This window comes from Cyanistes caeruleus, chromosome 12, assembly GCF_971803275.1.
Source record: "Cyanistes caeruleus chromosome 12, bCyaCae1.hap1.1, whole genome shotgun sequence".
Taxonomy (NCBI): Eukaryota; Metazoa; Chordata; class Aves; order Passeriformes; family Paridae; genus Cyanistes; species Cyanistes caeruleus.
Window position 1 is genome coordinate 14,884,809 of NC_141712.1, and position 17,082 is coordinate 14,901,890.

General features: G+C 50.7%; 1 protein-coding gene across 1 annotated transcript; it reads right to left on the minus strand.

The window, feature by feature from the left end:
- Positions 1-50: 50 nt before the first annotated feature.
- Positions 51-15,610, minus strand: AARS1 (alanyl-tRNA synthetase 1). The gene is made up of 21 exons (XM_086847368.1): positions 15,461-15,610; positions 13,914-14,111; positions 13,115-13,303; positions 12,367-12,512; positions 11,622-11,813; positions 11,037-11,181; positions 9,676-9,821; positions 9,004-9,112; positions 8,766-8,916; positions 8,271-8,395; positions 7,498-7,642; positions 6,702-6,880; positions 6,079-6,192; positions 5,135-5,341; positions 4,342-4,526; positions 3,805-3,913; positions 3,041-3,154; positions 2,652-2,771; positions 2,103-2,189; positions 606-719; positions 51-317 (listed from the first exon to the last, which is right to left on the minus strand). Exons 2-21 carry the CDS (start codon positions 14,055-14,057, stop codon positions 132-134), a joined length of 2,907 nt encoding a protein of 968 aa, XP_086703494.1. The 5' UTR covers positions 14,058-14,111; positions 15,461-15,610; the 3' UTR covers positions 51-131.
- Between the last annotated feature and the right edge of the window lie 1,472 nt (positions 15,611-17,082).

The window sequence follows — 17,082 nt, forward strand, 5'->3', positions numbered from 1 at the left end:
CACCCCACCCCATCCCATCCCATCCCGCCTGCAGAGCCGGTGAGCAGAGCGCGGGGCAGGGAGCCTTTATTGACAGGAAAGCCGCGCAGGGGTCAGACAGGGAGACAAAGGGGCCGGGCTTCCCCCCTCAGTCAGTTCTTCAGCTCCCCCAGGCGGAGCCTGGCAAAGTCCGTGGCCAGTTTCAGGGCTTCCTGCAGGCAGCCCACATTCTTGCCTGTTGCCTGTGCAGAGATGTCCTTTCCACCGCCTTTGCCGTCCATCAAGCCAGACACTTCCTGCACCCACTGGCTGGCCTTTAGGCCCTTATTTGCAGTCTCCTGGGCAGGAAAAGAAACCCAGCGGTCAGCACTGAACAGCAACTGTCCTGCCCCTTGCCTTCCACCCCACTAAGTCCTGTCTGTCCCCACTCTTCCCCTTCCCTGTTTGCACAGCATAACCCCTCTTCCCTCACTTCTGCAGCCTGACAATAAGCCCAAGGGCAAAAGCTGTGGCTCTTGCCAAGCCCCAGTCAGTTCTGGCTGTGTACTGTTAGATAGCTCCTGCCTGAAGGCTGCAGCTCCTCCACAGAGGCTCAGGGAGAGGCAGCCACGCAATCTTGGCATTACCTGGGGTACTTGACACAGGCAGGTGATCCTGCCAGCTTCGTTATCCACAGCAAAAAGCATAGCAGCAGTCTGGGGGGAATTAGTCTTGAAGAGTTTGAGAGATTCATTCAGGGCCTGGAAGAGAACAAAATCATTGCATGACTGCCTCCCTGTAATTGCACCCAGCCCAGACAGCACCCACAGAGACCTCAAGGATCAGGAATTGCATTAAATCAGTCAGCAGCACTCTGCAACGCTCCTCCTCCCAAACATGAGCCACCTTCACATTTCCTGGCACTGAAGAAGCCTTGGCAGGGGACATAAACCCTGCCTGTGTACCCCAAGGAGGAAGGAGAAGATGCCTTCATTTCCCTACATTAAGGTATTCAGGAACTGGCAAAATCAGCCCCAGAAACCTCTGCCCGAGTGTACTGGCTGGAGGGGAAAAAGCTCCTCCTAGCAGAAGGGAACAGCTGTTCCAAAGGGAGTCAGGAGGACTCAAATACAGCATGAAGAGCCTGCAAGGGTTATCAGACACAGCAGGCAGGGAAGAACCAGGGAGACTGCCACGCATTCCATTATTCCCAAGGAAACCATCATTCCTCACTTGCCCAGACAGCATGATGCAGCACAGAGCCCCAGGAGTGGGTCCTCTGGTGAGCAAAGCAGTGCTGCTCTGGGTGGACTGGGAACATGCAGTTCCCCGGGCTGCCAGCACTGCCATCCCATGGGATACACCCTTCTGCCACGGAAAATGCTGCAACAGCACCCACTGGGAGCAGAAGCATGGGTATCATGGTGATGCTGGTGCCACAGAGAGTGAGCAGGATCAGCTCCAAGACTCTCAGAGAGGAAATTTTAACAGGGTGTTAAGCACAGAGTGGTCTAAGCCCAGAGACAGCCAGCCCCCCCCCGCCTGGCAGTTCTTGGGCTCAGCACTGTGACACAATGCACACAACAGAGCATTCATTCCAACAGAAATCACTTGGAAAAAAACTTGTGTGTGGAGAAGGGAAGGAGGAGATTCAGCCCTGGCCAGGGAAGAACTTGAACTCAGCTGAGCAGATGGTGCTGGGAGCAGATCTCTGCTTGGCCCTGTCCACACACTCAGCCTAGGATACCACTCCCAGAACTGATCTGCAGGGGCCACAAGCATCACAATTTTCATGGCTCAGCAGAGCTGCTGCTCTCAGTCCCTTAAGGGCATTTTGGTGTCATGTCTGCTGCAGGATGAGTCTTACCTGGGACACAGTGGGATTTCTGCTGGGCTCCCTATCTACCACCATGTCTGGAAGCTCAGCAAGTGGTCAAAACCCCACCATCCCTGCAAGCTCATCTGCCAGTCCCAGAGGTAGGACACAAGAGAATATCCCAGTGGTCCCTCTTCCTTCTCAGGGATGACAGGTGGCAAGAGGGACAGCTCTGTAGTACTGAACCACCTCCCTGAGTGATGAAAGACCATCCAGCTGCTCTGCAGGCAGAAGGAAAGTAGTGAGGACAGATCAGACTTTCCCATACCTTTGCTGAAGCTCCATTTTCCATTTCCATGATGACCCATGGCTGGTTAGGGTGACTCTCAATAACTTGCTTGGTCTTTTCCAGTACCTAAGACAACAGTGGTCAACCACCAGACCATCCACACTGTGTATGGACACAAGACCCAACTCGGCAGAGCAGGGGCAGAAGTCCCTAAGCTGCCCAAACACACCCACAGCCCAGCCTGGAGCACCCTCACACTGTGAAGCCAAGAGGAATATATTCTGACAGGCAAGTATGTGGCCTGCAAGACAGCATGTTGTGCATGATTTCTCCTCCAGAAAACTCCAGTGAGATCCAGGAAGAAGCCTGCACCCAGGAGCACTGTTAGGGCAGGAACAGGCTGACATGCTTCAACCCAGGACATAACACAGACATAATTCTGCTTCAGGAGGCAGGAGGAGAAACTGGAAGGCTGAACAGTGTGAGGGGCATTCCCACACATCCATTCTCTTCTGGACCGTAACAGAGCTCCTGAAGGAGCACCCCACAGCCCTCCCACGCTGTCCTTTATTCCAGCCCATGACTCACTCTTTTCTGGATGTCGGCTTTGCTTGCTCGGTCCAGGTCATCCATGACTTTCTTCAGTGCTTTAACAGCCTCTCTCAGTTCATCTTTCTGCCACTGTGGGATAACAGCAGTGGCCAGTGTCTGTAAAAGAGGAGCAGGTAGAAAAGGTTAAAGGTGCCAGCAATCAGGAGATGCAGCACCTCATGAACTCTGCCTCAACTGGCAGAGCCCACTAAGCTCCACTCCTCTTCCAGTGCCAACGACCTGAGGCAACAGGTCATCCCAGCCATGGGATGCAGGGCTGTTGGGCAGGAGCAGGAAAGTGAACTCAGGCCTCCTTAATACCACCCAGTTCTGGCAATCAAGGTCCCATTCACTTTGGGGAGGCAGAGCACTGCTACCATCCTCACCTCACCAAGATCCGCAATCTCCTTCTGCACATCCTTGTTGGGAGCTGTCTGGACCTTCACCTTGGCCTCCAGGGCTGACAGCAGCTTCCTGAGGCTGTCAACTTTCCTGAGGGCCTACAAGAATACAGTCTGAGTTAAATCAAGCCAGAAGATTGAGCAGGCTGGGCTTTTGGTCCAGTGTGTGAAGAGGTGAGGAATGCTGGAATGCCCAGGATGGATCTTAGTAACTCTTGGGAAGCCACAGGGCCAAAGCAGGCAGCACCTGACCAGAGCCAGAGTGTGATGCTGGCACATGGGCCCTAGATCTCTTTTCTTTTCCAGGATTGCCAAGATCCTCCCAAAAGAGAAATCATCTCTCCCATGAAACTCCTTTATCCCCCTTTAGGGAGCACCAGCCCACATCCAAAGTCATTGCCTCCTGCAGCAGAGGAGTGGATTCTCAGACTTTACCACTCTTCTGCCAGCCTTGCCAGCTGCTGAGAACTCTACATCGGCAGCCACTCTGAAAAGCAACCTGAGCTAACCCTGGAGCCATCCCACACGCCCACTCAGGTTTCTCTGCCACAACACCTACAGCTGAGACTTCTCCCTCTCTTCCCTGCTCCGACTGTAGTACAGCCAGGGTCTCCAGCACAGTCTTTGCCAACAGCAGCACCCTTTTCCATAAGTCCCTCAGAGGATATTGTGCAAATTTGTACAAAAGGAACTTTGGCACAGAGTTAACAGGTGGAATTTCAGAGAGCATCTCTCCTGCCTACCCTTACCTTCCGAGCTTCAGCCCCAGTGACTGCAACTATCCTCCGAATGCCTTTAGCAATTGCCTCTTCTGAAACAATCACAAAGGGGCCAGCATGGCTGGAGTTCTGCAAGTGCCTTGGGAAAGAATCCAGAAAGATCCACAAGAGAGAGTTAGAAGTCCACCTCTCATCTCAGCAAGAATCAGCACAGAAATAAGACAACCATCCTGCCAGGGAAATGCAGCAGTGTGGGAAAGACAGACAGACAGGCAGGCAGAAAAAAACCACCTGTGCTAAAAGTAAAGAGTGAGGAAAGGGTGCTCCCAGCGCTGCCAGAGACCCTACATGAGGTCAGGGGCAATACAGGCAGTTCCCTGTCTGCAAAGGGTAATTTTAAGGACTGATTGACTCAAGACTGGGAATGCAAAGGCACATCATCACCACCATCTCCATCTCTGCCCTGGATCTGCCCAGTGTATGCTTATGGCACTCCCAGGAGCTCAAGATCCACAGGAACTCCTTTTCAGCCACCTGATGCCTTCCCCAGCCTCTCCAGGTACTCACGTCCCTCCGCAGAACTCAATAGAGGTGATGGAGCCCCCAGGGCCAGAGGGATCAGCCAGCAGCTCCTCCACAGGGATGCCAATGGAGACCACACGGACAGGATCGGGGTAGGTCTCATCAAAAACTGCCCGAAGTCCTTGGATAGCTTTGGCTGCTGCAAGAGGGCAGTCCTTGGCATACACTGTCTGCAGAGAACAGCAAAGAGATACAGGAAAGAGCCAGTCCTGCCAGCTGTCACTGAGGGCCCACATAACCAAGAAATTTCTTCCTCTGAAAGATCCTAGAAGTCTTATGCCTCACCTGAGCTGGGGTTTGTTGAGCTGCAAGAATCAGAGTTACTGGCAGATGTCTCATCTTCAAAACTCCCAATACCACCTGCTCAGACTCCCTGCGTGTTACTGCACATGCAAATGATTCCCAGCAGGGTTGGCTCTGACACTGGCACCAGATAGAGCAACTCTCCTGCCATTGGGGGCACATCACTAGGTTGTCTGAGTGTATACTCAAATCCAGCCAGGCCTGCAAAACTATTCTGCCAAACTCCCTAGCTCTTGTAGCTGATGTGATACTACTGCAGGCATGGGAACACTCCAACCCTAGAGAGGGCTTGAAACCAATGAACAGAACAATCCATATGGGGTTTTCCCACTCAAAACCCTCTAAGGTAGGTGATGGCAGTCTGTGCACAATACTGCACCAGCAGCTCAGAATCCTCCTGTGCATGCCAAACTCCCAGCATCCCAGATCATCCAAAACTTGGACTCAAGGTATAGAATGTGTCAGCCATACCTACCTTTGACTCCTCAATCATCTGGTTGGCAATCCCTTCAACTTTCTTGATTTCCTGAGTGGACAGGGCTCCCTTGGCTGTGAAGTCGAAGCGCAGCCTGTCAGGTGCCACCAGGGACCCCCTCTGGTCAGCCTCCCCCAGCACGGAGCGCAGGGCAAAGTTGAGGATGTGGGTGGCCGTGTGGTTGCTCATGACCGGCCTCCGCCTGGCCTGAGGGAGGAAGCCACTGTTACATGGGGTCCCAGACCCTGGAGCCACAACCTCTTCCAGCTGAAGGGGAGGTTAATGCCCTGCTCCAACAGAATCCTAAATTAGCTCAGGACACCAGAAACAACTGATCACACTTGGTGCCTTGGAGCTTCAGCTACAGGAAAAGGTGTTCCCCACCAAATCACAGCAGTTCCCTTGTTGGGCCCGTATGGAGAAAGGCCAAGGACAGACCAAGACACAGATAACTAATCTCTGTTCTTCAGCAGGGAAAAGCACTCCAAGATGGAAGCCTTTCCTCTCCCTCTAAAGGTGCTGCCTCTATAGGGAAGGGAAATGCATCAGGCTGACTGTTGCTCAATCCAGCACTCACTCAACAAGCTGAGCCCACAGGAGCAATTTTTCGAGTGGGGCAGCCAGCCCAGGCTCTCTGCTGTTGTCCCCACACAGTGGGGCACCACACATCTTCTCCCTGCAAGTCACAACCCAAAATGTGTTTCTGCCTGTGATCAGCAAACCCAGCAAGAGTGGCTCTGAGCTAGCTGGATTATCTGTCTCGTGGAAGGAGAAAGCCAGGTGTGAAGCAGGAGAGACTTGGAGTCAGCCAGACACTGCTTGATAATGTGCTGCATGGAGAGCAGGACCCAAACATCAGACCCCCAGAGTGGCACCGATGAAAAGAAACAAGACAAAATCCAGAAAAGAGACAAGTGCATGTGTTACACCATGTCTTAACTCACCTCATCAATAGTCAGGTGGACCTGATCTCCTACTTTCAAGCTTCCATACAGAGTTCCTATGTGGAGCACGTAGCCTCCTCGAACCTGCACGTTCTTCACAGTGAATTCTGTTTTCTGTACGAAGAGGGAAATGCCCTGTGTGAGCAGGGTGAGAGGCCAAGGGGAGACATCATCCAGCCAGAGGTCTGAGCTGCAACTGGAAAGGTGCCAGCTGAGAGCCAGAGTGGTGTGTGAGCTGGTGAAAGCTGAGTGTCCCCAGGCACAGCACACAGCAAAGTGGAGAAGTGAATGAAGGTGGGGCACAGTTATGTGGCACAGAAAGAGCTCCCCACCTCAGCTCCCCATTATAGCTTGAGAGCACTGCCCTTGGCCTTGGCAATCCCAGCACCACCACCACAGGCACCCACATTCTAGTGACAGCAGCACAGAACTGAGCTCCTCAAGGAGCAAGGGAACAAAGCTCCAGCACATCCATGCCGTGCTGCACCCCCAGAGAGGAACCCTGTGCAATGCATGACATCTGACATGGATGGAAAATTGCTGGAGCTTGCTTGGCCCCTTCTTCCCTTTGCCCAGGCCCCGAGTCACGCTGTGTCTAGCAAAAGGTTCTCTGGCCCACTCACATCCTCCCTGTTGTCGTCATCCTTGACCATGTAGCCCTGGTCATAGATCTGCCCACCCTGCTCGGCGTAGAAGCAGGTCCGGTCCAGCACTATCCCACATTCCTGGCCAGTGGATGCCTCCTCCACAAACCTCTTCTCCCTGCGGATGGCTTTCACTGTGGCCACAAGGCTCCCGAAATCTGCCACCGGGATGACAGGCAGTGTCAGTAAAACAGGAAAACCTTGGAGACACCACATGGGAGGAGAATGTCATAGCAACACCTCCCAGTTATTGCAGGAGTTCATGGAAGCTAAGACATTTTCAGGGGATAAGGAGAGAGGAGTAAGGCAACAGTTAGTTGGAAATTTCATTTAGTGCCCTCCAAGGCAGGGACTGTCACTGCCTTCCACACCTATGCAGCAAAAGTCAGCAGTACACTTGGCTATGAGCCTGCAGCCTCTTGAATCTCCATCAAGTCAAAAAACCAGCAAGAGCCAGAGCAAGCAAGCCAAGGACCCTCCAACAGGCCAAAGCAGAAACTGCAGTCTCTGCAGCACTGGCAAAGGAGCAGCTGAGAAACACCAACATAGGTGCATGGAGACATAAAGCTGCAGGAACAGGAATTCCCTTAATTTGGCAACAGCAGTACAGTAGCCCCTGAAGACTGTCCTCTTTTTCTGCTCAATTAGTAACAAGCAGGCTATCCACCTGCACAGCCTTCCACTTCCAACTCCATGTCCCAGGAAAGGGGAGCCCAGAGGTACATGCCAGGGGAGGTTTAGTAGCAGAACATGATCACGAGAAGGTTTTTCATACCATAGGTACCGCTCAGATCTGAAGCATAGCTGTATTTTGGTGAGTCATCTGTCACCTCCAGCCCCTGGGCTCTCAGCTCTTCAATGGCATAGATGTCCAGCATGAGGAGATCCTCCCCTCCAGCACCCTTGCCCTGGGATTTGAGCTGCCAATGAACAAGATTTGAGAAACGACCTGCCAAATACCAAGGTTTAACAAACACCAATGCATGCCAGCCTAGTTGCACAGCTCTCTCACATCCCTCAGCATTTCCTGATTTAGAGCTTTGCCTGGGAAGCTGTGTGCCAGCACCTGGAGTGTGCCAATTTTTCTGGCTTCAGAGCAGCCAGTTCCAGCATGCAGACCAAGTGGGCCTGAGCCCAGTAAGGGCAAGTCCAGTACCCAGCTGGTCATTGCCACTCCCTGCTGCTGCAGCAAGCATAATGAGAAATACACCCAAGGTGCAGGTCTGCCTAGATACTGATCCTCGGACAAGGAATAACTTCCCTAACCAGAACACGACAGCAGAGGTGCTCCCAGCACTCCGCTATCTCTGTCTGAAGGCTGAGCTCAAGGTTCCAGGCTTTGCTAGTGAGCAAAACCAACCCCAGTTGTACAGAAGACATGTCCCACATCAACTGCAGTTGTCCTGGTTTTTCCATGGGACAAACCATGGGATATATGGGGTGTGAGCAGACGTAGTGAGAAAGGAGCAGCTCATGACTGCAAACTGCAAGGAAGGGAGTTCTATCTGCCCACTTATAAACTGGCTTCCCCTGGAGCTGTTAACCCACCTGAGCATTTTTCCGCTCTTCTTCAAAGCCCTCCATGTCTACAACAAGGCCCTTCTCCTCTGCAATCAGCCCAGTGAGATCCGCAGGGAAACCATAGGTGTCATACAGCAGCCAGGCAGTGTCGCCTGCAGAGACAGGGCAAAGCAGTCACCTCCCATGTTCCATTCTGCTCCCTTTTCTGCTCTGCCAATGGCTCTGAGCTATGGCAGGACAATGAACAGGTCTGGAGAATGGGCACATCCAAAAGATTCCTCCCTAACACCACAGAGATGCGTGTCTGGGCAGCTTAGAAACATGAGCAAGCAAACACAGGCCAGAGGAGAGATGGGTGATTCAGCTCTAAGAGATATCTTCTGACTCCAGCTTTGCCCCCACACCACCTTCTATTACCTCTAATTTCCCCACTCTTTCCCTTCCCCCAACTTCCCTCAGCCCTTATGTGATCCCAGATAATAAATGCCCTTTGCTGCATCCAAACAGAAGTAACAGCCTTACCAGGAATGACTTTACTGTCCCCAAGGCTCTGTATCTTCCTGTCCAGGATGCGACGGCCTCTGCTCAGTGTTTTCAGGAACTGATCCTCTTCTTCGTTGATAATGTCCTTTACCATATCTGGATCCTTCTTCAGCTCAGGAAAGGCATCTCCCTGCAGACCCAAGAGAAGGAGCCCTTCAACAGGGAGATCTGCACACCTCAGCAAAGGAAGCAGATACAGTAGAACAGGAGAACTTACCAGTGACTGCACCACCACATCAACCAGAGTAGCAAAGAAACCCTTGGGGGCATTGAGCTTCTCATGGGAGTAGCGCACAGCCCGTCGGAGAATCCGCCTCAACACGTACCTAGGGAACAGCAGAGTCCCCCATGCAAATGTTACACATCCAAGCTGTTCTCAGGGGCTCCAACAGCATCCACCCACCAGCTCCCCCTCCCAGGACCAAGAGCACAGGGTTTTCTCCTCTCATTTTCCTCTCAAGCAGCTGCTCATGGCAGCAGCAAGGTACAGGTGAGGTGCTAGACCCCAGCTCCATGACCCACATTCACTGTGTGCTTTTGGAGTCCACTGGCACTTGCAGCACAGCCCACCAGCCCACAACTCCTTGCTTTATCAACAGCAACACTGCACCAAGCCAGGCTTTGTGCCTGTCTGCCCACAGTCAACTTATCTGAGGGCTGGCACAGCAGCAATGGTGCTCACAAGAACCTTCATGCTTGTGCATCATGGCCTTTTGGGTGAACCTTACTACAGCAATTCAAGCACCAAATATCTCAAGCAAACACTCTGCTAGCCACTGCTTTAATGATAAATCCAAAGAGACCCCAGAGACAGAGGAGATCCCAAAGCCTTGAGTGGAACCACCTGGAATGGAATGGGAGTGGTGACAATGCAGCAGCTCCTTCTTACCCTCTGCCAGTGTTGTCAGGTCTGCCCCCGTCCGAGAGGGCCAGGGTGATGGTCCGTGCATGGTCAGCCAGCACACGGTAGGCCATGTCTATTCCATCAGCATCCTCGGCCCCAACCTGCCCCAGGTACGGCCTGGCACCTGTGCCCTTTGCAGAGAAGGCAGAGGGTACAATTATTGACAGTGGCACCATGGCAGAATTACAGGGAAGGGGCTCAGAAGCCAAGCCCACCCCACCACTCACAGCCACAGAGAATATTCCTCTTGGAAAGAGGTGACTCAGTGAGCCTAGGGGAGGCACAGAGCTGTAGGCTTTGCATGGTGCCATGGCCCACATTCCAATGGCCAAAAGCTCTCCAGACCAGAGGGAAGAAAATCCAATTTACCCCACCATTAAGAGCCCAAGAGAGCAGAGGAGGTAGAGAGTACAAGGAAATCATCTGTTTTGCACATTGGTTCAAGGACTCCAACCTGGCATAACCTGCCCAGCCAAGAAACCTTTCAAATTCAGTCCCACAGATAGTCCCAATTTTCCTCTTTTAGGATTGTTTTATCCATACCCTAGAGAAAGATACTGCTGTAACCATGCACTGCTTGCACATGGTGCAAACCTCCTGCCATGAGCACAGTCCCTCCAGCCAGGCTCCAAGCACAAAGGCACACAAGGACACAGGAGCTCTGTGTCTAGCCAGTGGACTAAACACTGAAAAAAGGAAGCTCTCCAATTCCAACTCTGGAGCTAGGAACCTCATTCCTTAGAGCTAGCAGGAGCCTGGGCTTTTCTCACTGCATTTTATCCAGCATGATCTAAAACCAGGAAGTTCTGCCTCCTGCACATAGGGAAAAAAAAGGGTTGGACCGACACACAGAACTCCCAGCATGGGTAATGTGGTCCCCACCCTGGACAATGCAGCAACAGCACACAGGTTCTGCAAGTGACTGTTGTGGTTTATGGCAAAGCACTCCTGGCTAAGGAAATTTTCTACAGATCAGCATGTTCCAGGTGTGAGACTGAAGGACAAACTGATTCTGGGTTAGCAGTACCACGTGCTCTCTAGCACATGGCAAAAATGTGGCACCTGGCCATGTTGCACTGCAGAGCATCTCCCACTGGGAGAGGACCAAGGAGTGTCCATCAGGACAGTTCACAGAAACTGCGAAAGCTGCACCACTCATGGTCCTGTTTTCCTCTGGAAACATGTCCCAGGGCAACAATTACTGTGCCAGCCTGGGCTCCTATCCTCAGCAAATGTATGGGGCTCACAGCAGCTGGGAAAGCAGAGACCACCCTGCACAACCAGTCCCACACATCTCCCCAAGAATTCAGGGAATGGATGCAGCTAGGTCAGGCTTCAGATCATACCTTTTGGATGGCTTCAAAGTAAGGAAGGAAAAGGTCAGTGTCATAGTTGGACATCTTGTTCTGCAGCACAGAGACCAGCCTCTCCAGGCCCATCCCAGTATCAATACTTTTCTTAGGAAGGGGTTTCAGTGTCCCATCAGCTTCCCTGCCAAAGAAAGGTGAGCTCTTATGGATGGAGGCTCTGCAGGGGGAACCCCATTTCTCTCTTCATCTCCTTAAGATTTAGTTCCATCAGATTTGTGACACAGGCCCATACACAAGCCACACAAAGGACAACTTTGATAAAATATAGTTAACACGACCCTCAGCAACAACTTAGACCCAGAGTAGACAACAACTTATTCCCTACTGAACTCCTGGCAGATAAACAGAGAAAAAATTCTCAGTTTGTCCCTAAAGCAGCGTGACCAACCCCTTCTGTACCAGTGGATAAGGGGACAGAGCACCACAAAGTGCTCAGCTGCTGGATAACTGGGAATGGCAAGCAAGCTACAGGCAGTTGAAAGAACACACAGTCCAAACAGCCTCCCAAACTGAGCTGGAGCAACCTGGCTCACCTGGAAGCTGGAAGCAGGTCTGGCTCACCTATTGAACTGTATGAACACCAGGTTCCAGATCTCCAGGACATTGGGGTCATCCTGATTGACCAGGTGTGAAGCATCTCTGTCCCCAATCCGGTCATAGTGGATCTCGCTGCAAGGGCCACAGGGCCCAGTGTCTCCCATTTCCCAGAAATTATCCTTCATACTGCCAGGCAGAATCCTGCCCTCAGCCAGCCTGTAAGAAGAAATTTATTGAACAGAGACTAAGTAAAAGAATTCCCAAAATGAAGGCTATGCCAGAGAAACCACAGCTCACTAATTCCCTAGATGAGCTGATGCATTCTTAGTTTCTTGAGACAGATCAATCCAAGAACCTAATGCTCAGGATCCCTGCTGAGGGGATCAAATGAACACTGGCACCTGGCAGTCATCCCAAGTGGAGGCAGAGACTTAACACCTCAGTAAAGCCATCAGCAAGAAGACACTGATGGGATGAAGAACCTCTCCTATAAGAAAAGGCTGAGAGAATTTGGATTGCTCAGCATGGAGAAGAGAAGGCTCTGGGATTACCTTGTTGTGGCCTTTCAGTATATTGCCAAACTCACCACTAAACCATGCCCCAAAGTGCCACAGCTACACAGCTTTAAAATCCCTCCAGGAATGGTGACTCCACCAGTGCTCTGAGCAGCCTATTCTGTTCTGCTTCTGTGAAGAATTTTTTCCTAATATCCAAGCCAAATAAATTACTATTGCCCATCAAAACATGCACCTTCAGTGAAAGGCATTACCCCAAATCCAACCAAATCTGCTTGCACTCTAGGTCTGGTTGCAGTCCTGCAGCTTCATTTCCACCAAAGTAAGTGACATAGAGTCTCTCAGCAGGGATGCCAAACTCCTTGGTGAGAAGTTCCAGTGCCAGTTTACAAGCAAGTTCCTGCAGAAGGAAACATGAGGTCAGCAAGTGAATGCAAAGACAGCTTCTCTTTAATATCCAAAGTACTGGCTGCTTAAGTATCAGCAGCTGAAAACTTTCTGACTTTTGACATAAGAAAGAGAAAAATTAATACAGGCAGTGAAGAGGACACAAGAAACACCTCATATGACTGTCTTGATGCAACCAAGTCAACTCCTGGCATGTTCACTGCCTCCAAAAAGCCTTTTAATTCTGACTTTGAATACTACACCAGCAAGAATCTTGGGAAAGGAAATCATTATTGTATGATCACTCCTGTTTGAAGGTCAGCCATAGCTGCGTAGCATATGTTAGTTCCCACATCTCCAAGAGAGCCACTAGAATCTCTACCTGAAGACTCCAAACTAGCAGAGTTAATTTAATCAGCTTTGGAAACCTTAAGTAATTAATCTTGAATCATTCTGCAGGGTTGGGGCAGCTTCCAAGCTCATTTAGTCCAAAGGAGCCACAAAATGCACTTCTGTGCCAACATATTCTCTTTCCTTTTGGCAACTCCTCTACTGAGTTTACAGAGATGGATGAATCTGCGCAAGAGATTCACAGCTGCATCCAGACTGTTTTACCTTGAAATAATCCCCGAAGGACCAGGACCCCAACATCTCAAAGAAGGTGTGGTGGTACACATCTTTCCCCACATCATCCAGGTCATTGTGCTTGCCCCCTGCTCGGATGCATTTCTGAGTGTTGGTGGCTCTGCTCAGCTTAGCAAGCGGGTGTGAGGGGTCGATGGTATTGAGGAAGATGGGCTTGAACTGTGAGGAGAGAAAAAGAGCAAGTGAACTGCTAGAAAAGCTGAGAAACTGAGAAAAGCACTCCGATCTTGTTTCCAAATGTTGCAAGGCAGTAAGTGTCATGATATCACTAGTCTGAACATACCCAAAGCACCTTTTAGAAACAAACCTGCTACTCCTGTTCATGAGGAGGCTGCCTAGAACTTACACTCACACACACACACAGGTGTTCCTAGAGCCCACCAAATCCCAGGCCTTCCAAAGGGACTGAAAGCTATCAGATTCCCAGCTGTCAAAAAATAAAAAATTGGGTGCTGATCTGCAGCAGAGCCCTTGCAGCATCCCAGTTTCAACTGCTCTTGAAAGACACCATTAGTTGTTTGTGCCAGGGCTGCTGTGGTTCCAAGGGTCAAGGAAACAACACTGGCAGAGCTCTCACCATAGGAACCTCTTCCAGTGCTCATGGCAATCTTGTGAGAGCACAGAGGACTCCAGAGGACACACCAACCATCCCTCTGTGACCAGAAGGAAGGTGGAGAAAACAATAATTTTCCCAACAGCTCTGCAAACAGCTTCACAGATTCCAACAGGATATGTTCATAGGACTGCAGTGCCAGGGTGGGAATCCTACCTGATTCATACCAGCATTGGCAAAGAGCAGTGTGGGGTCATCCAGGGGGATTGTAGAAGATGAGTGCACATAGGTGTGCTTGTTTTCCTTGAAGAAGTCAATGAACCGTTGCCGGATCTGGCTGGCAGTGAGCGGGGTCTCCATCTGGAAGCTGGAACTTGCCACTGACCAAAGCAAGTGGCAAAACCTCAGTGCAGTCTAAACAAACAACAACAAACAACGCTCTGGTGTGTTGTCAGCTCAGGGTGAACATCAGGATCATTGTTCCGACTCCTGAAATGGTCTCCCCACATTGTTAAGTACTCACTGACACTTCAGTTGAACAATCTACCCCAAATAGTGGTGGCTCAACCTGAAATTTCCTCTCCTGCAAACTCCCTGATTTCTGGGGCCCTACCTCAAGTTACTTATTCTTTGAGAACACATAGTTATAAAATATCAAATTCACATGGATACTCAACCTAGTAGGTTGTGTTTGCCTTGCTGGGGACAGAGGGACTGCCAAGTCACCAAAGTATTCAAGCTGATTAAATGCTGAGTGAGGAGACATCATTACGGCCTTCCAGTATTTAAGGGAGCTTATAAAAATGAACAGCAACTTTTTACATGGGCAGATAATGATATGACAAGGGGAAACTGTTTTAAACTGGAAGAGATTTAGGTTAGATATTGGGACGAAATTCTTCCCTGCATGGGTGGTGAAGACCTGGCACAGGTTGCCAAGAGAAGATGTGGCATCCCCATCCTTGGAAGTGTTCAAGGCCACGTTGGATGGGGCTTGGAGCAGCATTGTGTAGTGGAAGGTGTCTCTGCCTATAGCAGGGGTGTCAGAACCAGGTGGGCTTTAAGATACCTTCCAATCCAAACCATTCTGTGATTCAGTGACTAAATCATAGAACAACCAAGTTTGAAAATGACCCCTGAATATAACCATATCCACCCTTCCTGCTCAAAGCAGAGCCAGCTCCAGGGAAGCCTGGAAGCCTTCCTTGTGGGGACCCACACGGACACCAGAGGCAAGTGACAGCCTGGAGGGCAGCACTGCCCGTGTCCTACGGGTACACAGGGCTGTCCCTGACAGCTCAGCGCAATGCGGATGCATGGAGGGAGGCGAGATCCAGCAGCCTGCTGTGGCGCGGAGAGACGGGAATTCCCCATATGAACAAGGCTTGGGAGTATCTACAGCACAGAATCAATTAGGTTGGAAAAGTCCTGAGATCATCGAGTCCAACCTCGATGCTGCAGGAGGGAAGGACCCGAGGTGGGGAGAATCAGGCATAGCAGCGGCCCCAGGGCCTATCAGAGCCTTTGCCCAGACACACCCGCTCTCCAGTGCCCGAGGAGGGGTAATGGCACAGCGGTGTCCGGCAGCGCCGCCGGCCGCCCGGCATCCCCCCGCGGGCCCGCATGGGACACGACCAGCGCACCGCCGCCGCCGCCCTCCCGCCTGCCTTCTCTGTGCCCCTCTGCCCTGTGCCCGCGGGTCCCGGCCGGGCCATAGAAGCCAAACCCAGCGGCCGGACCTCCCCAGGCCCCTCGGGCCGTACCTGCGCGACCACCGCCGCCCCTCGCTCCGCTCCTCCGGCCGCGCCGCAGCGCCCGCTCCGCCCCGCCCCTCCGCCGGCCACCACCTCCCATTGGTTGTGGGGGCTGTCACTCTTCTGCCAGCCCCGCCCACCCGCGCTGCCCCCGGCTGATGCAATGGCGGGACACGGCGGCCACGTGACGCGGGCGGCCTGAGGCATCACCGGGCGCCGCCATTTTAGGGCTGCCAGGCCTGCAGGCGCGGGGATGTTGTCCCGAGAATCACTTTCGTTCCCTGGTGTGCAACGAGCCGATAATGACACACCCGAGTGGGACACTGTTTATTTCAGAGTTGCCCCAGCCTGTGTGCTCAGTGGTATTACACAAATCCAGCATACCCCACCGGACTTTCCATGCAGTTATTTATACACAGAAATTCAGTGTTAGTAAGTTCCCAAGCACAGCCCTGCTGTTAGGATTGACTAATACCTTCCATACAAATCATGTAACCCCAGCTAACTTCTATTCATGCTCAGGGGAAGGGCCTTCACGTGGGGAAGGTATTTTTGATCCATAGGTGTGATTTTTAATGTTACAATGAGGATAATGTAATAAATGGAATTGATTTGTGCTAACTAAATTGTAACTGTTATTAAAGTTACTATTAGAAATGATCAAGAATTAGTGTTATAATGCAGAAGTACCCCTTTGCAGATGTTACCTGTCAAAATTAAGGTACAGGATGTAGTTTAGAAGATAAATGGTGTCTCAAGACCAAAATGGCCTTGAGATGAACCAAAATTAGAATGAATTTAGGCATTGGGCCTAAAGATTAGAAAATATAAGGCTAATTAATAGACTAACATAAAACACTGCTTAGTATGCACATGCAAACCTGTAAGGTTATCCAAAGGACAACGAGGAAGAGGAGAAGCCTTTGCCAAAAGACCCCAAAAGAAGACTGAAGACCCCCTAACAACAAGTGAGGCATGCGCCGTGAAGAAAGGTGACATAAAGTCAGAAAAATCAGAAATAGAAGGAAACTTATGGGAAACAATAATGAATATGTATAAGCATACAGTGTATAAGTTTAGCTTGAAGGGTTTTCTTTCATATGTGAGGTGGGGTGAGAAGCCCCCCCCCGTACACCGGTCAGTTTTGCTTATGCCTTAACCATTTGTAACCACTGGCCAATTATATTCATATATATATATATAAATATATATCTGAATATATCTACTAAATTGTATTTTTTTTTTACTAAATTGTATTCTTTTACTAAATTGTAGTTTTTTATTATTTTGTATCCAATTTGTTAAAGTATATTATCAATTAATTAGATTTGATTGTTTGGACATATTAAAGTCATTTATAACAACAGTTTAGCTCTAACTGCCTGGAGTATTTTGCCAAGTTAGCAATCCCTAAATCTTGTTAGCTCCAGAATGTCCTTGAGTGAGGGATGCTGCTACTGCCTCTTCCAGTGATTAGGTCTCCTTTCCTGCTGATTAGGCTTGAAAGTATACAAAGGTCTTACATCAAAGAACAGCCTGACTTAAGATAATACTGACACATTCCACATTTTGCAACAATGATGCTGTTTGCTCCCATGGAGGGAGAGGGGAGCTGTGGGGCTCAGCCGGGA

What these genes read in the sequence shown, in the direction of transcription:
- AARS1 (XM_086847368.1), bottom strand. Translation starts at nt 14,057, where the DNA reads ATGGAGACCCCGCTCACTGCCAGCCAGATCCGGCAACGGTTCATTGAC. An exon ending in AGATTGCGGATCTTGGTGAG is followed by an intron (nt 2,772 to 3,040) that starts GTGAGGATGGTA and finishes CCTCTTTTACAG; the next exon opens with ACACTGGCCACTGCTGTTAT. An exon ending in GCCTGTGTCAAGTACCCCAG is followed by an intron (nt 318 to 605) that starts GTAATGCCAAGA and finishes TTTCCTGCCCAG; the next exon opens with GAGACTGCAAATAAGGGCCT.